This window comes from Schistocerca cancellata, chromosome 4 (assembly GCF_023864275.1).
Source record: "Schistocerca cancellata isolate TAMUIC-IGC-003103 chromosome 4, iqSchCanc2.1, whole genome shotgun sequence".
Classification (NCBI taxonomy): domain Eukaryota; kingdom Metazoa; phylum Arthropoda; class Insecta; order Orthoptera; family Acrididae; genus Schistocerca; species Schistocerca cancellata.
The window spans coordinates 641744848-641761924 of record NC_064629.1 but is presented as its reverse complement, the minus strand read 5'-3'; the positions used below and the strand labels follow the sequence as shown (position 1 = coordinate 641761924).

General features: G+C 39.4%; 1 protein-coding gene and 1 non-coding gene across 6 annotated transcripts in view; one reads left to right on the top strand and one right to left on the bottom strand.

The window, feature by feature from the left end:
- The window catches only part of LOC126183263 (rho GTPase-activating protein 190), a 308492-nt gene that overhangs the window by 39452 nt on the left and 251963 nt on the right, over window positions 1–17077 (top strand). For all 5 annotated transcript variants that reach the window (XM_049925082.1, XM_049925086.1, XM_049925085.1 and 2 more), the window contains exons 3-5: window positions 13857–14004; window positions 14771–14860; window positions 14955–15627. In XM_049925082.1, the coding sequence (XP_049781039.1) occupies window positions 13857–14004; window positions 14771–14860; window positions 14955–15627 (911 nt within the window). The remainder of the gene's footprint in view (window positions 1–13856; window positions 14005–14770; window positions 14861–14954; window positions 15628–17077) is intronic.
- Window positions 873–946, bottom strand: Trnat-ugu (transfer RNA threonine (anticodon UGU)). The gene has a single exon. It is a non-coding gene; the product is annotated as a tRNA-Thr (tRNA).

Below are 17077 nucleotides of genomic sequence, written 5' to 3'. Positions count from 1 at the left end.
TTAGTACCTCTTTGCTTCATTTACTAACTGCATTTTAAGGCAGTTCCATCAGTTTTTCACACTATGAACAGTCATCATTTATTTCCTCACACATTCTTCCAAGGCAGTCTTTTAATTTTTGATGCATTTAGCTTTAGGTGCCAATGTTTCAGACACTTAATATTTAACTTATTAAATTTCAACTGGTATTTCACTAGGGCTAGTTTATGTACAATATCAGTTCCAGAACGTAGGCAATTTTTGTAGTCCTTAAATTGACTCCCGACTTTTTGTTTTAGAAAAATACTGTCAAACTGATTCTTTGATCACATGGAATTTTCCATATATACTTTCTAATCAAAAAGTGTATTTGTAATAACTAACACATTTCCAGCACAGAATTTTACTAATATTTCTCCCACATCATTTCACTTGCTGATACTACTCTCTCCCATTATTTTATATTCTGTACCTCCGCCAACGAATGCATTTCAGTCTCCGATTATGATTAAATTCATATCACCTTTACTATAGTGTATTATTTCATTAATATTATACACTTTAATCTCACTGTCATCTGCATCTCTGACTGGCCTATATATTTGTTTGATTGCAGATATTGTAATCCAATTTCACCATCAAACACGCTTCCAATTTGGTGCAGATAACACATTACTCTGTTACTGATTTCCATAATCATTACTATTCCTAGGCTTGTTCTACCATTATCTGTCCCAGTGAGACCAATTCTATGAATGTGATCCTTATTCCAAAAATCCCCCTATTATATCAATCACATCTTATCAATTCCCAAAGTAAATGATGACTAACTGAAAACCTCAGCTGCCGACAGGTGTTGTTGACATACCTCGATGTGGACAGCTGAAAATGTGTGCCCCGACCGGGACTCGAACCCAGGATCTCCTGCTTACAAGGCAGACGCTCTATCCATCTTAGCCACCGAGGACACAGATGAATAGCGCGACTGCAGGGACTTATCCCTTGCATGCTTCCCGTGAGACTCACATTCCCAACTGTCCACAATTCTACGTATGTATTGTACCTTATAGACATTTGCAGGGAACAGCTGCACGGTCATCAACAGTAACTGTTCTTTCGAGAACAAGTTACTGTCTTCGTATATATAGTTAAAGGCTACCCAGCCATTGACCTTCGTCTGTGCAAATGCGCACAGGTTGCCCAAACTCTTACGGGACTCGCCAAAGCGTGTGCGAGTAATGAGTGGGTGGGCAAATGTCTATAAGGTACAATACATGCGTAGAATTGTGGACAGTTGGGAATGTGAGTCTCACGGGAAGCGTGCAACAGATAAGTCCCTGCAGTCGCGCTATTCATCTGTGTCCTCGGTGGCTCAGATGGATAGAGCGTATGCCATGTAAGCAGGAGATCCCGGGTTCGAGTCCCGGTCGGGGCACACATTTTCAGCTGTCCACATCAAGGTATATCAACAACACCTGTCAGCAGCTGAGGTTTTCAGTTAGTCATCATTTATTCCAAGGAACAGCTGCACGGTCATCAACAGTAACTGTTCTTTCGAGAACAAGTTACTGTCTTCGTATATATAATTCCCAAAGTATCTGTATGCACCCTTTATATTTCAGCCTTTAGATTTTCTAATTTCTGACACTACCATAGAATTTAATATTCTGTGTTCTCACACTCATTGAAATTCTCTCTTGCGTTGTTATATATCTTTAGTAGTCTCTGACCATAGATGTGAACTGGCAGACTATTTTACTAACATTTAGTAGAGACATGCATGTACCGGGAAAAGATAATGTAAATGTTTCCTATTACTTTTCATGTCGCAGTAGTGCAGACTTGAAAGTTGTCTTGACCACATTTGCAGGTAGTGATTACAGCTGCCATACAAATCTCTTTGATTTCTGTCAGCTACTGGAGGAAATGCTACCTTCCTCCAGGCTGAAGTGTCTCTATGTACCAACCCCAACAGAGGGGGATATTTTCTCTGCTGTATGAGTTGTATTGGTGATCTGATCCTTTTTCCCTCATAGACCGTTGCAGCCTTCACTGTAACTGTGGCAAGAGACAACTAGAAGGTACTACTAGCTGGGTCAGTTAGCCTAAGGTATTTTTAAAGTGGTATTACTCCCATTTATTCTAGATTATAACAGACAGAGCCAGACCTCTTAAAAGAAAGGTATGTTTAGTGAGTTTCTGTTTGTATTATGGCACATAAAAGTGTCATTTATGTCACCATAGTTAATGCCAGAGACAAACTGATTGTGTTTGGTTTTGCATGTTTGAATAAGCTCAGAACAAGCATCAGATGTAGTCAACAACCATTACTATCATGGTGCTTGAGTGTGATTAGTTTCAAACTTGCTTTAAGCTCTCTTGTCACATGAAACCTGTCTTTTCTTTATTGTGAAGTTAGTGGGACTTTTTTTTTCTTGGTTCAACATCATAAACATAAGCAGATTTGAAAAGTAGTGGCTACTTCTGTCTCCCAATTTAACATGCATGACACATTTCAGACAGAAAGACGTAACTCCAGAATGATGATTTAAAAGGTAAAAGCTACTAAAAAAGGAATGAATATTTCATACAGCAATGAGCTATATGGTGTTATTGACCTTCCTAACATATGAAAATCTTGTTCCAGACTGAGGATAGAGTATGGATTGTGTTATAAAATTTAAAAAATGGCTCCAAGAGTTATTGTTAATCAGATTGTCACAAATAATGTAAGAGGAATTCAGCTAAGTCCAGGTACTTTGCACTCATTTCGAGATTTTACTTGCTTTCCAGTTCTGCAGAGAGAGATTTCTGAATCCTTATAGAAGGTAATAATGGCCATATAGAATCAGTAACAGAAAGCTGACTGAAACCAGGAGCGAATAGTGGTGAAATTCTAAACACAGAATGGCATATATATTGTGAATGTAGACTAGTGACCAATCTTGGCAATGTACACTGATCAGCCAGAACATTATGACCACCGACCTACTATCAGTATAAGCTTGTCCAGGCGATAACAGCGTCACTTGGTGAGGAATGACTGCTAGTCTGACACATGCACAGTACATGTAGTATCAGTGAGCTTGTAATATCTGTGTGTAGAACGGGGAAGGCATGCAATCTATCTGAGTTAGATTGAGGTCAGATTGTGATGACCCAGAGGCTTGGCATGAGCATTTTGGAAACTGCATTACTTGTCAGGTGTTCGAGAAGTGCTGTGGTGAGTGTCTTCAACACGTGGCAAAATCAAAGTGAAACCACATCCAGACGTTGTGGGGTTGGGCAGCCACCCTTCATTACAGATATCGGATATCGTAGGCTGGACAGGCTAGTAAAACAGGGCAGGGGGAGAACTACTGGCCACTGTACAAATGTGTCTGAACACACATTTCACTGAACACTCCTAATCATGGCCCTCCACAGCCGACTACCCATGCATGTGCCAATGTTAACACCACGACAACAGCAACCATAACTGAAATAGGCATGTGACCACCGGCACTGGATTTTGGTGCAGTGGCAGAGCATTGCATGATCTGACGATTCTCGATACCTTCTTCATCATGCCGATGGAAGGGCATGAATCTGTTGTCTTCTAGGGGAACGTCTCCTTGACACCTGTACTGTGGGATGGAGACCAGCTGGCAGCAGCTCTGTTATGCTCTGGGGAGCGTTCATGTGGGCGTTCGTGGGTCTAGTGGAGCTTCTGCAAGGCACCATGACAGCAAAGGAGTGTTGTACATTGGTTGCAGACCACATACTCCCCTCCATGATGATCATGTGTCCCGATGGCAGTGGCATTTTTCAACAATATAATGTGCCGTGTCACAAGGCCAGGAGTGTTATGGAGTGGTTCGAGGAACGTAGTGGCGAGATCCAGTTGATGTGCTGAGCCCCCAACTTGCCAGATCTGAACCCAATCAAACAATGTGATTAATGTAGCATCAGAGCTTATCCCCTTTCCTCCTCCCCCACCTGGAATTTATGGGAATAAGGTGACTTGTGTGCATATGTGGTGTCAGCTTCCTTCAGAGACCTACCAAGGCCTCATTGCTTTCAGGCCAAACATGTCGCCACTGTTATCCGTGCCAAAGGTGGACATGCTGGCTATTAGGCAGGTGTTCATAATGTTGTGGATGATCATTGTATTTATTACTGTAAAGAACTAGATAATGTTTAGTGATGCTATGACAGGATCTGAATGTGAAATAATCTGGGTGAAGGTAAGGATTAAAGGTGGGTCAAACGTGTTAATTAGATGCCCAGCTGACCTGACAAAAATTTTTGGGATGATTTGGATGTACATGAAGTCAGTAGAGGGAACAAAATCATTTATTCAGATGCTCAGTGACCATACTGACACTGAAATGAAAGATGACAGGGAGAAGACCGAAATGTGAATTTATTTTCAGAAATAGTTTCACCATGGAAGATTATAAAATAGTTATTGTGTTTAAAAACTGCACGGTGCTGTAATGGCATATGAAGGGTGGCCAGAAGCAGTCTGAAAAGCTTGTAAGGGTGTTGCAGAGTAGGTTGTGCCAAGAATTAATTGTTAATAAAAAACTTGATATGTTTCTGAGTTAATCACAATTGAAATTAGCCAATCAGACTGTTGTGCGCCCAGATTCAAGTGGCCCACCAACGACAGTGTCGCTAAATGTAAGCTATGTTTGGTTTCTTAAAACCAATCGAGAGAACGATACAAAAATGGGACACGGGACAGTAGTGTCGATCAAACACAAGCCAAAGGCTGAGCAGTCTTGTGTGCAATCATCTACACTATGAGAACAACTGACACCAATTATAACTGATGGGCTGCTTAAATTTGTGTGTGCAATGGCCTGATTGGTTGACTTCAGTGCTGATTAACTGTTGTTGTTGTTGTGGTCTTCAGTCCTGAGACTGGTTTGATGCAGCTCTCCATGCTACTCTATCCTGTGCAAGCTTCTTCATCTCCCAGTACCTACTGCAGCCTACACCCTTCTGAATCTGCTTAGTGTATTCATCTCTTGGTCTCCCTCTAAGATATTTTCCCTCCACGCTGCCCTCCAATACTAAATTGGTGATCCCTCGATGTCTCTGAACATGTCCTACCAACCGATCCCTTCTTCTAGTCAAGTTGTGCCACAAGCTCCTCTTCTCCCCAATTCTATTCAATACCTCCTCATTAGTTATGTGATCTACCCACTTAATCTTCAGCATTCTTCTGTAGCACCACATTTCGAAAGCTTCTATTCTCTTCTTGTTTAAACTATTTATCGTCCACGTTTCACTTCCATACATGGCTACACTCCATACAAATACTTTCAGAAACAACTTCCTGACACTTAAATCTACACTCGATGTTAACAAATTTTTCTTCTTCAGAAATGCTTTCTTGCCATTGCCAGTCTACATTTTATATCCTCTCTACTTCGACCATCGTCTGTTATTTTGCTCCCCAAATAGCAAAACTCCTTTACTACTTTAAGTGTCTCATTTCCTAATCTAATTCACTCAGCATCACCCGACTACATTCCATTATCCTCGTTTTGCTTTTGTTGATGTTCATCTTATACCCTCCTTTCAAGACACTGTCCATTCCGTTCAACTGCTCTTCCAAGTCCTTTGCTGTCTCTGACAGAATTACAATGTCATCGGCGAACCTCAAAGTTTTTATTTCTTCTCCATGGATTTTAATCCCTACTCCAAACTTTTCTTTTGTTTCCTTTATTGCTTGCTCAATATACAGATTGAATAACATCGGGGATAGGCTACAACCCTGTCTCACTCCCTTCCCAACCACTGCTGCCCTTTCATACCCCTCGACTCTTATAACTGCCATCTGCTTTCTGTACAAATTGTAAATAGCCTTTCGCTCCATGTATTTTACCCCTGCCACCTTCAGAATTTGAAAGAGAGTATTCCAATCAACATTGTCAAAAGCTTTCTCTAAGTCTACAAATGCTAGAATCATAGGTTTGCCTTTCCTTAATCTTTCTTCTAAGATAAGTCATAGGGTCAGTATTGCCTCACGTGTTCCAACATTTCTAGGGAATCCAAACTGATATTCCCCGAGGTCGGCATCTATCAGTTTTTCCATTCGTCTGTAAAGAATTTGCGTTAGTATTTTGCAGCTGTGACTTATTAGACTGATTGTTCGGTAATTTTCACGTCTGTCAACACCTGCTTTCTTTGGGATTGGAATTATTATATTCTTCTTGAAGTCTGAGGGTATTTCGCCTGTCTCATACATCTTGCTCACCAGATGGTAGAGTTTTGTCAGGACTGGCTCTCCCAAGGCTGTCAGTAGTTCAAATGGAATGTTGTCTACTCCGGGGGCCTTGTTTCGACTCAGGTCTTTCAGTGCTCTGTCAAACTCTTCACGCAGTATCGTATCTCCCATTTCATCTTCATCTATATCCTCTTCCATTTCCATAATATTGTCCCCAAGTACATTGCCCTTGTATAGGCCCTCTATATACTCCCTCCACCTTTCTGCTTTCTCTTCTTTGCTTGGAACTGGGTTTCCATCTGAGCTCTTGATATTCATACAAGTCGTTCTCTTTTCTCCAAAGGTCTCTTTAATTTTCCTATACGCAGTATCTATCTTACCCCTAGTGAGATAAGCCTCTACATCCTTACATTTGTCCTCTAGCCATCCCTGCTTAGCCATTTTGCACTTCTTGTCGATCTCATTTTTGAGACATTTGTATTCCTTTTTGCCTGCTTCATTTACTGCATTTTTATATTTTCTCCTTTCATCAATTAAATTCAATATATCTTCTGTTACCCAGGGATTTCTACTAGCCCTCATCTTTTTACCTACTTGTTCCTCTGCTGCCTTCACTATTTCATCCCTCAAAGCTACCCATTCTTCTTCTAGTGTATTTCTTTCCCCCATTCCTGTCAACTGTTCCCTTATGCTGTCCCTGAAACTCTGTACAACCTCTGGTTTAGTCAGTTTATCCTGGTCCCATCTTCTTAAATTCCCACCTTTTTGCAGTTTCTTCAGTTTTAATCTACAGTTCATAACCAATAGATTGTGGTCAGTCCACATCTGCCCCTGGAAATGTCTTACAATTTAAAACCTGGTTCCTAAATCTCGGTCTTACCATTATATAATCTATCTGATACCTTTTAGTATCTCCAGGGTTCTTCCATGTATACAACCTTCTTTCATGATTCTTAAACCAATTGTTAGCTATGATTAAGTTATGCTCTGCGCAAAATTCTACCAGACGGCTTCCTCTTTCATTTCTGAGCCCCAATCCATATTCACCTACTATGTTTCCTTCTCTCCCTTTTCCTACGCTTGAATTCCAGTCACCCATGACTATTAAATTTTCATCTCCCTTCGCTATTTGAATAATTTCTTTTATCTCCTCATACATTTCATCAATTTCTTCGTCATCTGCAGAGCTAGTTGGCATATAAACTTGTACTACTGTAGTAGGCAAGGGCTTCGTATCTATCTTGGCCACAATAATGCGTTCACTATGCTGTTTGTAGTAGCTTACCCGCATTCCTATTGTTTTATTCATTATTATACCTACTCCTGTATTACCCCTATTTGATTTTGTATTTATAACCCTGTATTCACCTGACCAAAAGTCTTGTTCCTCCTGCCACCGAACTTCACTAATTCCCACTATATCTAACTTTAACCTATCCATTTCCCTTTTTAAATTTTCTAACCTACCTGCCCGATTAAGGGATCTGACATTCTGATCCGTAGAACGCCAGTTTTCTTTCTCCTGATAACAACGTTCCACCTGAGTAGTCCCCGCCCGGAGATCCGAATGGGGGACTATTTAACCTCTGGAATATTTTACCCAAGAGGACGCCATCATCATTTAACCATACAGTAAAGCTGCATGCCCTCGGGAAAAATTACGGCTGTGGTTTCCCCTTGCTTTCAGCCGTTCGCAGTACCAGAACAGCAAGGCTATTTTGGTTAGTGTTACAAGGCCAGGTCAGTCAATCATCCAGACTGTTGCCCCTGCAACTACTGAAAAGGCTGCTGCCCCTCTTCAGGAACCACATGTTTGTCTGGCCTCTCAACAGATACCGTTCCATTGTGGTTGCACCTACGGTATGGCTATCTGTATCGATGAGGCACGCAAGCCTCCCCACCAATGCCAAGGTCCGTGGTTCATGGGGGGGGGCTGATTAACTAGGAAACTGAATAATGTATTGAATTTTTTTTAAGCAGTTATTTCTCAGCACAACTTACCCTGCAACACCCTTACAAGCATATCAGACTGTTTCTGACCATTCTTTATTGAGATAAGTTATTGCAGAATAGAAAGTCAACTAAAATCGCTCAACAGTGGCAAGTCAACTAAACTGGATGAGAAATCTGTGAGGTTATACAGAGATTGTCTGAAATGGCTTGTTCCCATTTGAGCAGGAGTTAGTCGTAGATTGTTGGAGCAACGGAAGCTACTGAGTGATTTGGAAAAAATGTGCGGGTCATTCCTGATTTCAAAGAAGACTGTTGGACAGGTGCTCATAATTATATACTATTATGTCAATGTAGCAGAATTTTAAAACATGTTTTATACTTGCACATATCACATTTTTGAAGAATGAAAATCTCTCTATAAAAATCAACGTAGATCCCGTAAGCAGTGATCATGAAAAACTCGGATTTCCTTGTTCATTCATAAAATCCAGAGCACTCTAGACAAAGAATCACTGGTTGAGGCCATGTTCCTTGACTCATGGAGAACATTCTGTCCAGTTCCTTACTATCATTTAGTGAACAAAATATGAGCTTACTGAGTATCAGACCAGATTTGTGACTGGAGTCAGTACTTCCTAGCAGATATAACTCAACCAATTATCAACAGAATGAAATTGATGGATGTAAAGTTAATTTTGAGACTATCCCAAGGGAATGTTATTGGACTGTTACTGTTAACAATATACACAATGATCTTGTGGATGACATTGCAAGCTCTAGGACACTGTTTACAGTGTATGAAGCTTGCAGTGCTAGATGGATATGTTCAAATGCAGAGAATCGATAATGTGTGCAGAGACTTGCTGTTGACCCTGGACATAAATAAATGTAACATATTGCACATAAATAGACAAAGAGATTCATTATTGTGCAACTACATTATCGGTGATAAGCAATTGTAAACAGTAACTACTGTAAGATACCTTGTACTCGCCTTTTTGAGCTATCTGTAGGGAAATGATCACATAAAACTACATTTAGGAATTGCAGATGCCAGACTGAGGTTCAGTATTAACATTTTGTGTGCCATGCCCTTAATATTATGTTGTTTTTCATCTTGGAAAGAATGCCATGCACATAATATTACAGGCACAACATCTTCGTGAGGACTGTCATGCCCGTGATGTTACAGGCAGTCCGTGATGTTACAGGCAGTCCTCACTAAGGTGATGTGCTCATAATATTTCAAACATGGCATTCTTATCAATGTGGAAGACAACGTAATATATCAGGCATGGCACTCGAAGTGTTAAGGAAATGTAATTCATCCACAACATAAGTGGCTTAAAAACCTCTTGTAAGACAGTTTCTTGATTATTGCCAAACATTCCAAGAAGAGTTGGACAATGTGTGACATCCTTCCACATATGTTTTGTGAAATAAATGACAGAAAGTTGGAGAAATTTGATCTTGTACAGAGCTTTATCAATAGCAGTTCTTGCCACATACTATTTGCAAATGTAACAGATAAAGAGGGAATCAATAGTGGTACCAGAAGTACTCTCTGCCACACACTGCGCTGTGACTTGTGGAGTGTAAATATACATATAGATTTGCTTTCAACTTAAAAACAGAGAAACAATAATGCTGTCGTCTTCTGTAGAAGAATTGTGTGGAAACAAAAGTAGACTTTGAGCCTTCATTTTATTGTTACCCATTTCATATCCAGTTCATTGCAACTGAACATACAGTGGTGCTCCATTGGCTGGTTTGTGATATCTGTGTGACTTCTTAGAGGTCTTCTGCAGGTGCAGAGATAAAATTTGTCTCTCAAATGCATTTGAAGATGACTTGTGCAGCTTTCCTATACAGTAACAACTATTTGTTCACTATTGTTTGCCTTCATTTTAGTCAGCACTGCAGCTATTTCTGCTATCTGGTACTGTTATCAAACAGTTTTGCATCTTTCTGTCATTCAATATCAAACTGTGGAAGTTGAATAATACATTTAAATTCATGTGAAACATCTACTATGCCTTCTTTACTAAACATGAATATTTAGAAATGATTATGCAGGTAATACATAGCACCCGTCTTTAACAATCTTTACTCTCATTACAGTGATGATAACTATGTGGTCACAGATTACTACATCCACACTACAGCATTTAAGTGGTCAACTCTTGTAATTGCCAAGAATATGTAAGGTGCTGACATCTCCTGTAAATTACATAGTAGTTCAGTTCGCCACATTAGTGCACTTAACCTTTGGCGTTGTAAGGAAAATTAGAAATCCCCCAAAGAATAGTAGGTACAACTTCCCCCAGTAATTGACATGATCAGCTGTCTCAAGCCTTTCCCACTACTTTAACTATTGAAGCTGGCAGCCAATATAAGCACCCACATATAGCTCTAGCAAGAATTTTTGGCCAGATTGGGTTCTAAATGCAGAAGAAAAATAAGGGATGAGGCACCTGTATGCTATTTTCATTATGTGTCAATCTTACTGAACACTTGTTGGGGCTTCAACATAAAATCCATCCTGTCACACAATGTATTCCACAGCTCCATGTTGGAGTTAAATACCATGTTCACTGAGTTTTTGACCATGCCAGAGGACTACTAATGTCATATTGTAACACTGCTGCTGTGAAGAAGACAGTGGCTTTGTGGAATGGATGGGGTACGGTGACTGGTCACTGACTGTAATACATAAACAACATGGAATTTATAATTGAATGAATATAATTTACACAGAGTTGATCACTATGTCATATAATAAAACTGCAGTCTATTGCAGAATGGATACATATAACTTGTGTATAATGTCCAGAGGAAATGTATACAATTCATCATGCAGTGCAGCACTAATAGCAGTCAAGTCTTTCGTAATTGCAGTTTTGATCGAAGTATTCTCAGTTCTCTTATGGTGTCAAATTCTGAGAAAATTTCAAGTTCTCAACATTTCTGTTTGTCTGTCTGCCAACATAAGCAATCAAATTCAGCAGTTATAAAATGTCCAAGTCAAATGATTGAGTGGGTCAGGGGAGGTATGGAGGTATTACAGTTTATGTATATGTTATGTCAGTCTACTTCAGAACAGAACCAGCAATCTGAACTCCACTGTTGTTTACACACCTCTTGCACTCACACTATCCTCTCCACAGTCCCTCCTTCCTCTGTTCTGTCTCTTCATTTCAAACCACTCTGCCACATCATTGTGCACTGTGCACAACTCCTGCCTACAGCCAGAACTATCTCACTGTTGTCACATTCTTTTTATGTGTGTATAGTGCCCAGCTCTCCCAGCTGTTAACCATCTTTCTCCAACCCTCAGTCTCAGTTCCCACATCCTTTCTCTACTCACCCACTCAACCATACACAACTCCTCACCCCAGTTGAGCTGCGGCACAATGTAGTCTTCCAGGGTAATATAGCTGTGTGTGTGTGTGTGTGTGTGTGTGTGTGTGTGTGTGTGTGTGTGTGTGTGTTTTGTACTAGCTCTGAAGAAAGATTCGTCTGAAAGGTAGCAACATTCTCACTCTTGTTTATGTACCTGTTGATGACTTGACATACAGACTGTGTGGTGATTTGTTACTTTTACTCCCCCCATTATTTATACTCCACCAAGGACTTTCTATTACCATATTCAGTAAATCATCAGTGCTAGAGAACAGCAGGTATACCATAGGTGTACTTCAGCACCAAAGTGTCTTCATATATAACAGCTAGATGAAATGTTCTCATTCTGATAATGAAAGACTGTAGTTTTAGGAAAAAAATAAACTTATTTTTGACAAAATCACTGTTTAGGTCAGGCATATGGATGGATGTACTGGGGATGGTTCAAATGGCTCTGAGCATTATGGGACTTAACATCTGAGGTCATCAGTCCCCTAGAACTTAGAACTACTTAAACCTAACTAACCTAAGGACATCACACACATCCATGCCTGAGGCAGGATTCGAACCTGCGACCGTAGCAGTCGCGTGGTTCCAGACTGTAGCGCCTAGAACAGCTCGGCCACCCTGGCCGGCTACTGGGGATGTTCTATGCTGGATTTAAAGGGATAAGAAAAGACTTAACAAATTTATACATAATGGAAGGTGTGTAGATGACATCATAAAATATGCTGGAGCAACAAAGATGTCATGCATCCACCCCATCACCCCCCCACCCCCGAAAGGGGCTTACAATTCTCTTTCCCATATTCAGTAAATCATCAGTGCTAGAGAACAGCAGGTATACCATGTCTCACCATGTCACACTCTCGGGTATGAATATGTGTGTGGCAACCACGGGGCATTGTACAGTGGCATTACTCTTTCCTGTCTTGTGCTGTGCTACTCTCTGACTATACCTTTTCTTTGAATTGGTTTTTAGGACAGGTGCCTTGTTGACAACTTGGCCTTTGTTTAGGACAATGAACATGGTTGCTCACTCTCCCCCCCCCCTCCCCCCTGCCCCCCACTCAGACTTTCTTTTCCTCACTCATTTTGGCTAGCTCATGTTTGATTCCTAATTTCAGGTTTGTTAACCTTAAGTCTTTCAAAATTTTTGCTTTAGTACAGGCCATGTTACTAACATCACCCAATGTAGTGCATGTTTCACCTGCAATGGACTCCTGTCTTAAGCATCTCATGTGTGAATGGATCAAATTAGTTCCTCAAAACCTAACACAATAGCCAGTCCATTGTGGAGGGATCATCAGGTACCCACATAGCTATAAACCCCAGGCGACACAGGAAACGTGCCAGAGTTTAAAACTCTCTATGCATGTCAAGGAGTAGGTCCTGTGTAACTGTGGGGACTGGGGTGGATGATCTGTATTGAAGAGGGCCAAACTTTATGATTCTGGTGGCTGCAAGATCCCAAAAGTCTCATTGCAACGAATAGATGGTTTCAGTGCAGAAAGGATGTACCTCAATATTTTCCCTTCCCTAGCCATGCCATGGGAGGAAAGTAGACAAGAATGGTGAGAAGTCCTATCGTTTGCACGCGCGCGTGTGTGTGTGTGTGTGTGTGTGTGTGTGTGTGTGTGTGTGTCATGTGCACACTATATATGTTAGTGAGACCTTTTTAATGCCAAAACTGTTGTTTAATGTTAAACCTAGTGAGGAAAGTATTGAGAAAGTAACATCTATTAGTGAAGTTTCAAGTAGGTCTATCCTGTTTAAAATAGTGAGCTCTGCTCGGCCATAGGTATTGTCTTCTGTGGAAAGCTTGATGACTTCTCCATCACAATCTCACCTCACAGGAGCTTCAATGTGGGCCATGGTGTAATTTTCCATTGTGACCACACAATGCAGACAAATAAAGCAATGCATGTGAACCAGGGACAATGGGAGTGTCCGTTTTGTTGTCATATCCAGTGGGGGGCCAAAAGATTATACTGGATGTAGTTGCGTTTATTTGACCCCCTATCACCAATGAGCCCCCGTCACCAATATGTATTAAATGCAGACAGCAACATTTCTCTCAGTCTTAAGAGCTCATCAAATTACTCCATTTGAAACAAGGAGTGGAGATCTCTGTTGACACACGGTATTATTAACTGTAATGGAAATGACAGGTGGAGCATTAAGTTATAGCACGTCGTATGATTGCAATAAAAATGTCAAAATATTTGTCAAGTCATTAAAGAGTCAGTGTTTTTAGGCTCATAACAATTTCTAATAGTAAACAATGTTTTGTTTGTTTCAGACTGATTTCAGTGGACGTGTTGTAAATAACGATCATTTTTTGTACTGGGGTGAAGTTACCAAATGTTCTGAAGAAAGTATCGATTTCCTCTTTCAAGTGATTGAACAAACAGAATTTATAGATGACGCATCTTTTCAGCCTTTCAAAGGTTGTGCATTATTTTATACATGTTTTATTTTACATATATTTACTCAGTTGCTCTTTCCCCATTGTAAATAAAAATTGTGCTTGTGATGCAGTTATAGTGTAGAACTGTGCGGAATTTTATAATTAGTGCACTTAGTATTTATTTTTGGTAATTTTGTTTATGATAATTGTATGACATACAAATGACTGTTTATCTTAAAGATAAAACTAATTTATTCATAGAATCTCATTGGACAGGGTGGAGGAAACAATGAATTCAATGTATGTTTACCATAAAAATTACTGAGAGTAATCCTTCTTAATATTAAACAATGGAAAATCCAGTATGGAATGTAACAATACCAGAGAAGGAAAGTTGCTATTCACCATATAGTGAAGATGCTGAGTTGCAATAGGCACAACAAAAAGATTCACACAATTATAGCTTTCGGCCATTAAGGCCTTTGTCAGCAGTAGACACACATACACACACGCGCGCGCGCACACACACGTATAATTGTGTGAATCTTTTTGTTGTGCCTATCGCGACTCAGCATCTCCACTATATGGTGAGTAGCAACTTTCCTTCTCTGGTATTGTTACCTTCCTAATATTACGTTCCTCAACTCCCATATACCTGTTATTTTCAAAATTTTCAGCATTAGTTGTAATTTACATCTATCCTTTGTATTCAAAGTTTGTTGCTTTGTAGTTACAGTTTGTTGCTCAGGACATCAGACATTCATAAGATGTCTTTGTTAGTTAGTTCTGGTTTTTCTTTTTTCCAGGAAGTAAAATGGAGCCGTATGTAAAGAGATGTAGTGCAACAAAACTGACTTCTGCCGAAAAACTGATGTACATATGCAAGAATCAATTAGGTAATGGCTTTATGAATGAAAGTGTACTCATTTCATGTGTTGTCTGGATGTCACATGTGTATTATAGCAAGTATTTATTTTTCCTTCCTTACAGGCATTGAAAAAGAATATGAACAAAAAGTATTACCAGATGGTAAAATAAGTATTGACGGTTTCCTGTGTTTGTATGATGTGAGTGTTGTACCGGGTAGGACAATTGAGAAACAAACAGAAATAGTTACAGCAATTTTAAACAATTTGATAAAAACGAAGAAACCTATTGTGCTTGTTACAACTAAAAATGATGATGCCAATGAAACATATGTAAAGGAAGCAGAACGACTTGTAGCCAGAAAAGAATACAAAGGTGCAATTCCTTTAGTGGAAACATCTGCCCATGAAAATATCAATGTAGATTTAGCATTTATTGTCTTAGCTCAGTTAATTGACAGGACCAAAGGAAGAACAAAAATTTTGCCATATGTAGAGGCAGCTAGAATTAGGAAAGAAATTCTTGAACAGTGCACGGAAGCATATCAGCGTTTAATACGTTTACACGTTAATGATTATAGAGCAGTTTGGAGCTATACTTCAAAAAAGCTTGCACAGCAAGAAGACTTTATTCGTTTTGTTGAGCTGTTTGGTTTGGATTGTTCCCAACGACTTTTTCGGCGATACGTGAAAAAGCTGAAAGATGAACATTTAGCAAAGAGAGTCCAGGGCTATATGGACATGCTTCCTGAAATTTTGCAAGAAATGGTTCCTGATATTTCTTCTCTTCGAGACAGGTATGTACTGAGTACATCATTTGTGTATTTTAATTTCTTCAAATGGTTATTCCCCCCACCTTCCTCCTGTCCCCTTGGGGTCATCATGATTGAAGCTCGTATGTTATATTTCCAAAATTGTCAGAACACAACAAGTCACTTTAACACTTTACATTGTAACACACAAATTTATATTATTATTTGTAGTCCTAACTTCATATGAATTTGGAAAATATTGTATTTAAGTCCATTTTTTGTTTAGTTAGTTACTTCTTTAAAAGACAGAATGCCAAAACCTGTGCTCTTCTGAAACACATTACTTTAACAAATATTATATAATTGTAAGAAATTCCTTCGATAACCAATATTGTGTTATAAGGAACATTTCTGGATTTAGGTCTGACTGAGTGAGATTTGTAACATTTTTCATGTATATTGAAGAATTGTGTAGAAATGAAAACCCATAAATATACACGAGATTGTGACAATGGACTCATATCTGTGAAGTAATCATCTTTATTTTTAATATTGTGGAGCGGTGTGGGGGCTGATTGATCATCTAAAAGAATTACATAAAACTGTAGCACAATATTGTAGATGCTAGAATTTATATGAAATCATGAATCATCTTGCGATTGCATGAATGAATATCTTTGGACTTGTAACAACAGATGACTGTACTCAATATCACACTATGTGATCTCCAGTTTTTCTGTGTTGTGCGTCAGCTCTTCCTGTCTGCTGAAGTAGCTGAGCCCAAGAATGGATTCTGAATGGGAGGGAACTTGCCCAAAAAGCAACACTCGGTGCATGAAACTGATTTCATTCAAACCAACCACAATAAACACTGTGTTTCCATGCGAAATTAATTCTCACTATTTGCCTTCTTGGTTTAACTGGAGTTAACAGCTACATTCCAGGCTATTTGTTTATGAACATATGCATATCTGCCTCACACAGTTCTGCTCTTTTGTGCTGATATATGCCTGGTTGAGAGCTTGTGATAATCAGGGACAGGTACTAGCTTGATGAATAGAGTAATAATGCTGTAATTGGATAACCTACTATGTCTTGTAGCACATTTCTTTTTATGTGCTACAAGTTTCCTGCAATATCCAGTGACATTTTATGATGTGAAGATGGATACAAAAGTAATAGAAACTTCTTAACAAACACTGTCAGTAGAGCATTGAACCATGTTACAAATGTTGCACAGCTGCCATACATCGTAGGATGGATGCCCACAATTTGTTAACTATTTCCACAGCAATTATTGTATTTGCCATACCTAGTTCAGTACACAGTACTTAGTTATGTCAGTAATGGTATAGAAGGCTCATTGTACAAAATAAACCACAGATGCTTCATATTGTCCACAGAAAGTAACAAAGTTGGACACTGAGTGCTATGGAAATTCATAAAATAATCCTTGAATAATGCTGACTGTGTATGTGGCACAAATGCCATAATG